Source organism: Notolepis coatsorum, assembly GCF_963971535.1.
Source record: "Notolepis coatsorum genome assembly, chromosome: 12".
NCBI classification, from domain to species: Eukaryota; Metazoa; Chordata; class Actinopteri; order Aulopiformes; family Paralepididae; genus Notolepis; species Notolepis coatsorum.
The window spans coordinates 65,545,953-65,553,452 of NC_140176.1; the positions used below are offsets into that span (position 1 = coordinate 65,545,953).

Genomic DNA, 7,500 nt, shown 5'->3' on the forward strand with positions numbered 1-7,500 from the left:
CACTATCGCTCCCTCTCTTTTCCCCTGACTCTCTCTTTATTCAAGCACTCAAATTGGAGTGACTTTGCATTCGCCACGCTTCACGCTGCAGCGGCAAGGGGGTGGGGTCATTGCTGTTGCTCTAGCCTGGCCTCAGGTCAGCGTTATGTATGTAAGCGTGTTATGTCTTTGTGTATTCGTGTGTGTGTGTGTGTGTGTGTGTGTGTGTCCCCACGCGCCGATGAGCCCGGGTGCTGTATCTTCCCTCACACCTCTCCGATCTGTCCTTCTACCCTGCGTCCGCCACCAGCCAGAGGCCCCCTTGCATGCCATGGTGGTGGTCTTGTGTGGCTGCGAGACGCCGGTGCACTTTTGAGCTGTCGGTGGAGGAAACTAAATCTCCAATTTGCTTCGGGGAGAGGCGCTCACCGACTGTGTGATGGAAGAATTGATTAGTCGTGTTAACAAGCCTTTATTGCTCCGCTGCCCACGGCCCAACTGACGGCTGGGAGGAGGCGTGGCTTTCACATCGATATTGTCTCCAAGCGGGTCCACACTAAATCAAAACGCCATTGAAAGTAATGTGAGTAATGGTGAGGTGAGTGTTGTTTCGGATCTGGCACCGTCCCAGATGGTTCTGGATACGAGTTGGCGATATTGCCCTGTGTGCTCATGCATACGGGTATTGGATGGCGGGTCGATACCAGGCTAAAACAAGGAATTGTTATCAGAGAATATCCCCAATGCTGAGATCTAATATCTACTGCCACGTGCAACCTGTGAGAACTCTTTATTGGAGATCTAACAGGGTTAATTTGTTGTCCATTGAGCACAAACATAATACTCTAAGTCTATACTGTACTCCTGTATTGGTAGTGGAAATGTGTCCAGTCCTTATCCTTTATGGTTCCAAATAGTGGCTCTGTGTGGTGTCATGTGGGTCATATACAGTTCATCCTGTATTCTACAGGATCAGTGGTTTTCAGTGTGGGTCTTGGGAAGATTAAAAACGAGTCCCCAAAGTATCATTTGAAGCCAAAGCCCTCACAGGTCCATTGGAAAATAGACATGTAGGAGAAAGAAGACACTGCAGGCTAGTAGTCTAGCAGTCTAAAAGCAGAAAATATGTTGCACTTTAACTTACACAATGACCTGCCAAATGGGTTTTGGAACATTCATTCTAAAAACGGGGGTCCCCTGAAGGAAAAAGAAACGTTTGAAAACATACGGTTATCCTATAACCATAGTTATATGAGTATAGCGAGCACTCTGCGCTCTTAGTGGAACATATCCATATCCAGTCTAATACTGAATACATTTCTTCACATGTACACACCCATCCGCCTGGCCACACCCCCATCCGCTCCTCTACATAAGCGGGGATGTGGCCATACTAACAGCTCCTTCCCAAGTCTTTCACCACCGAAGGCGAAGACCACGGGGTCCTCAGTGAGTCAGCGCAGAGCGCTCGCTATACTCATATAACTATGGTTATAGGATAACCGTATGTTATATATCGTATAGCTTACGCTCTGCGCTCTTAGTGGAACACAGGAGCTGAGCAGAGCGGAAGCTCGACAAATGTACCCGCTGAGGCCCCCCACAACCATGAGAACCAGGGAGGACCCGAGCCCCCGGACCCCCCTAGTGGAGGACGGGAGGGAATCGGATCCGACTGTGCGAAGAGGGTTTAGCAACTCAAACGTACAGGGTAAGCAGATCGTGGGACTTACCTTCCCACAGAAGAACCCACGACTACACAGGCACACAACCCACATGCCACTAGGGAACGAACGGGAAGAAGAAGAAAAAACGTTACAATCCCTAATATCACGGGGTCAAGGTCAAGAACCCAACCCCATGGCAAGGCCGTAGCAGCGGAGCGCGAAGGAGGACCCAGCCCCAGGAAGGGTCAGGACCCCCCGGAAAAAGGGGGCCTGGTGAGGCCAACGATGCCGCAGCATCGAGACCCCACCAGGCTGTCACTAGTGACACCACCCCCCACATTGCCAGCGTATCGGACAGGGCCCATCCAAGAGCAGGCCCTTCCCCACTACAGCACGCCGCCCTGAAGCACTCAAAGAGGCTACACCCCAACAGCGGGACCAGGCAGCGCACCGGGGAGACAACCCCCAAAGAGGTTGATCCCTCAATCCAGGCAACAGGTCAAAAGGACTCGACCTGTGCCTGGAGCACTGCGGACTAGACAGGCGCCTAAGGGGTCTGCTGAAAACAGCACCCCGGCGGAAGGGGCGTTCGGTATGCTGTGCAGCCTCCACACAAAAAAACGACCCTCTAGAGGGGCCGAGGCAGAGAAGGCTGACACAATTGGCAGACGTCATGAAGGGTGCGGGGGCACACTCGCAGGCAGACGGGGTCAAGCCCGGCCTAACCCGAGAGTCGACTCCGCTACCAACACACCTGGAAACCAACCTCCTGTTAGGTGGTGGTTGTTCCTATAACCCCCCCAAGAAAAAACTCCAAAACACAACTGCGGGTATACACCGGCTATACAGCAGTACAAGTGTTTCAGTTCTCAAGAAGGGGTTAACCCAGGCCAACAGGTCGACGAGAACGAGTCCGGACCTGGGCGCGGCGGACCTGGACGTACACAGGGATGCCAGAGGGGTACAAGAATCACCTCGACAGCCCCCTCCCAGCCCCGCCAAGCAGGAGAAGAGAGGGGCGAAAAAAGAATGGAGAAGGACCAGGCTCCTTTAGCACAGAGCAAGGTACAACACAATATGGACCAAGCAATAGTGAAGGATAATACGCAGTGACATAACCACGAACACCTCCATAACATCAACCCCTGCAACGCCCGGGCCAACCCGGCATTTTTCCCCCGAAAAAGCACAAGTCCTTCAGGGTACCAGAACAGCAGATCTGCGCCCCGGCGGACAACGGGTTAACTGACCTGGTCCGGCACGACCAGAACCAGTCCCATATCCTAATCACACCACCATCCCCAGTCCTAAGAGGGGGGTAGGTATGCGTGTCGATCCAAAACATCACAGAGGGCGCCACCAAGACAGTCAGAACATAAAAGCACCGCGCCCGGTGGCCCACCCCAAAAACGTGAGACCCCTCCGCCAATGCTTTGATCTATTCCGTTATCTCCCCCCAGAGATTCGAGACTAACCCAGTACACTGGCGCTCGGAAGAGACAAACTCCATCCTAGTTGCCCCATAAAAACACTGTTTCAATGATGAGCAACCAAGGCGTGCAAGCCCATGCGTGGGTTCCACACAGAAGCACCCAGGGCCAGCACTATGTACACGTCGAGACCCAAAACATATCAATGGTAATTCTAACAAGAACCCAGATAACGTTCCCTCCAAGCCGCCTGGGAGAGCGGCAGGAAGCTGGCCAAGACACAGATATGGGTCCCATATGACGCGTCCGAGGGAAAACACCCCTGTCAACCCTGCCCTGTATAAAAGAGAGGAGACAGGGAACCCCCAGAGAGACTTCCCACGTGAGTAATAATTGAAAAGATATATGTAACATTGAGCTACGTGACCAAAGCTCAAGACATATGCACCGCATAACTCATCTTGACAATAACAGAGGTCCACAACATGGAGCCTGAAAATAACTCACGGAAGTCTCACAACCAATAGAAACGCGCCCAGTTACGTACTCTATGGCGGGGGAATTCCGTGATCCACCTGCCCAAATATGGCGTGGGACCAGGGAACTCCCTCCCCCCCCTCTCCCTACCCTGTGACGCGCTGACCGAACAGCGTGACAGGAAGCCCGAAGGACAGGAGGTCCAACCCCCTGACCAATCAGAAAAAAGGGGAGGGAGGGTTTATCAGTTCACCCCCTCATGACCCATCACCCCTGATACGATGCAATGACAAAGCAGAGCCATGACACCAGTCATAGCGTGCTACATGAAGCGCATTTATACCTGTCTAAGGTAACAGCTTCACATTCTGCATGCCAGCCACAGACGATAACCTCGCCTGTGCAAAAAAATGGTTTTATATATGGCTTCAGGCTCATGTGCGAACCTGCCACCTGAATTTTTACACCTTTACCCTAAAGGAAGAAAAAACACAGACCAAGAGAGGGGCCAAGGGCCCTGGTACAAGAGCTTACACATGTAACTTCTGTAGGCCAACACCTAACCCAGTTGTGGATCTTAAACGTGAAAACGATACACACAACCCTCCATCACAACAAAAAAGGGCAAAAGTACACTCTCACTACTGTAAGAGGAACGCCGTTTTTCATGATGAGAGAAGACATAAGTCCTCGATTAAGTACTGGTCACAGGCCTTGCTAAGTCCACATGACAGCGACCAAACAATTTTCAGAAAAAATTGCCCCTCTCTGTAAGCAAGAGCTCAACCCCAGCAGAAGCTGAGGGATTTACACCGTATCCCCAAAAACATAGTGAATCAATCATAAATCATATTTGAGGGGAGGGGGGGGGGCAGGGGAAAACCGGGGAAACCCACCCCCACCTTACCCCTGATACGACGCAAAATGTGTAGAGTAAGCTTTACATCATGCACGCCAGCACAGCCGAAGACCTTGTTTGAACAGGCACAGCCCTGCTTATGTGTTGGTTCTCTTGTATTCTCTGTGTTGTTCCACATGATTCTACTAGGTTATCTTGTATTCTCTGTGTTGTTCCACATGATTCTACTTGGTTCTCTTGTATTCTCTGTGTTGTTCTACATGATTCTACTTGGTTCTCTCTTGTATTCTCTGTGTTGTTCCACATGATTCTACTTGGTTCTCTTGTATTCTCTGTGTTGTTCTACATGATTCTACTTGATTCTCTCTTGTATTCTCTGTGTTGTTCTACATGATTCTACTTGGTTCTCTTGTGTTCTCTGTGTTGGTTATCTTGTATTCTCTGTGATGTTCTACATGATTCTACTTGGTTCTCTCTTGTATTCTCTGTGTTGTTCTACATGATTCTACTTGGTTCTCTTGTATTCTCTGTGTTGTTCTACGTGATTCTACTTGGTTCTCTTGTGTTCTCTGTGTTGTTCTACATGATTCTACTTGGTTCTCTTGTATTCTCTGTGTTGTTCCACATGATTCTACTTAGTTATCTTGTATTCTCTGTGTTGTTCCACATGATTCTACTTGGTTCTCTTGTGTTCTCTGTGTTGTTCTACATGATTCTACTTGGTTCTCTTGTGTTCGCTGTGTTGTTCTACATGATTCTACTTGGTTCTCTTGTATTCGCTGTGTTGTTCTACATGATTCTACTTGGTTCTCTTGTGTTCTCTGTGTTGTTCTACATGATTCTACTTGGTTCTCTTGTGTTCTCTGTGTTGTTCTACATGATTCTACTTGGTTCTCTTGTGTTCTCTGTGTTGTTCTACATGATCCTACTTGGTTCTCTTGTGTTCTCTGTGTTGTTCTACATGATTCTACTTGGTTCTCTTGTGTTCTCTGTGTTGTTCTACATGATTCTACTTGGTTCTCTTGTGTTCTCTGTGTTGTTCTACATGATTCTACTTGGTTCTCTTGTATTCTATGTGTTGTTCTACATGATCCTACTTGGTTCTCTTGTATTCTCTGTGTTGTTCTACGTGATTCTACTTGGTTCTCTTGTGTTCTCTGTGTTGTTCTACATGATTCTACTTGGTTCTCTTGTATTCTCTGTGTTGTTCTACGTGATTCTACTTGGTTCTCTTGTATTCTCTGTGTTGTTCTACATGATTCTACTTGGTTCTCTTGTGTTCTCTGTGTTGTTCTACATGATTCTACTTGGTTCTCTTGTGTTCTCTGTGTTGGTTCTCTTGTATTCTCTGTGTTGTTCCACATGATTCTACTTGGTTCTCTTGTGTTCTCTGTGTTGTTCTACATGATTCTACTTGGTTCTCTTGTATTCTCTGTGTTGTTCTACATGATTCTACTTGGTTCCCTTGTATTCTCTGTGTTGTTCTACATGATTCTACTTGGTTCTCTCTTGTATTCTCTGTGTTGTTCTACATGATTCTACTTGGTTCTCTTGTGTTCTCTGTGTTGGTTATCTTGTATTCTCTGTGATGTTCTACATGATTCTACTTGGTTCTCTTGTGTTCTCTGTGTTGTTCTACATGATTCTACTTGGTTCTCTTGTATTCTCTGTGTTGTTCTACGTGATTCTACTTGGTTCTCTTGTATTCTCTGTGTTGTTCCACATGATTCTACTTGGTTCTCTTGTGTTCTCTGTGTTGTTCTACATGATTCTACTTGGTTCTCTTGTATTCTCTGTGTTGTTCTACATGATTCTACTTGGTTCTCTTGTATTCTCTGTGTTGTTCTACATGATCCTACTTGGTTCTCTTGTATTCTCTGTGTTGTTCTACATGATTCTACTTGGTTCTCTTGTGTTCTCTGTGTTGTTCTACATGATTCTACTTGGTTCTCTTGTGTTCTCTGTGTTGTTCTACATGATTCTACTTGGTTCTCTCTTGTGTTCTCTGTGTTGTTCTATATGATTCTACTTGGTTCTCTTGTATTCTCTGTGTTGTTCTACGTGATTCTACTTGGTTCTCTTGTGTTCTCTGTGTTGTTCTACATGATTCTACTTGGTTCTCTTGTGTTCTCTGTGTTGTTCTACATGATTCTACTTGGTTCTCTTGTGTTCTCTGTGTTGGTTCTCTTGTATTCTCTGTGTTGTTCCACATGATTCTACTTGGTTCTCTTGTGTTCTCTGTGTTGTTCTACATGATTCTACTTGGTTCTCTTGTATTCTCTGTGTTGTTCTACATGATTCTACTTGGTTCTCTCTTGTATTCTCTGTGTTGTTCTACATGATTCTACTTGGTTCTCTTGTATTCTCTGTGTTGTTCTACATGATTCTACTTGGTTCTCTTGTATTCTCTGTGTTGTTCTACATGATTCTACTTGGTTCTCTTGTATTCTCTGTGTTGTTCTACATGATTCTACTTGGTTCTCTTGTATTCTCTGTGTTGTTCTACATGATTCTTCCTGTATGGCTGTGATCATGACCTTGGTCTTTCCCGCTCGTAGGCACGGCTCTGGTGGTCCAGTGGGACCACGTCCACCTGCAGGACAACTACAACCTGGGCAGCTTCACCTTTCAGGCTACGCTGCACAACGACGGCAGGATTGTGTTTGCATACAAGGAGGTGAGGAGCACATCTCTCTTCATCAGCCTCTCTCTCTTGATCCGTTTGTTTCTCTGTGTCCTCCTCGTACTCTCGCAGTCAATTCAATTCAATAGTCTTTATTGGCATGAATGTTGAACAAATACAATGTTGCCGAAGCTTTAATAATAATGACATTATTAAACAGAAAAAGAAATAGGTACAATTTGTAAAATCAAGAAAATAGAAGAAAACTATGAATACACACTCTATGGTGTGTGCGTGTGAGTGTGTGCGTGTGTGTGTCTGTGTGCGTGTGTTTGTGTGTATGTGCGTGTGCGTGTGTGTGTGTGTGTGTGTGTGTGTGTGTGTGTGCGTGTGTGTGTGTGTGTGTGTGTGTGTGTCTGTGTGTGTCCAGTACCTGGACAGTGGAGGGTCAGGGTGGTTGTGTAT

At 46.9% G+C, this 7,500-nt stretch overlaps 1 protein-coding gene across 1 annotated transcript in view; it reads left to right on the forward strand.

Moving 5' to 3' along the window:
• Positions 1-7,500, forward strand: part of LOC311237876 (plexin domain-containing protein 2-like) — a gene marked incomplete at its 5' end in the record, with an annotated part of 135,945 nt that overhangs the window by 49,802 nt on the left and 78,643 nt on the right. Inside the window, one exon of the mRNA XM_084325851.1 lies at positions 6,971-7,089. Within this exon, the coding sequence (XP_084181977.1) occupies positions 6,971-7,089 (119 nt within the window). The remainder of the gene's footprint in view (positions 1-6,970; positions 7,090-7,500) is intronic.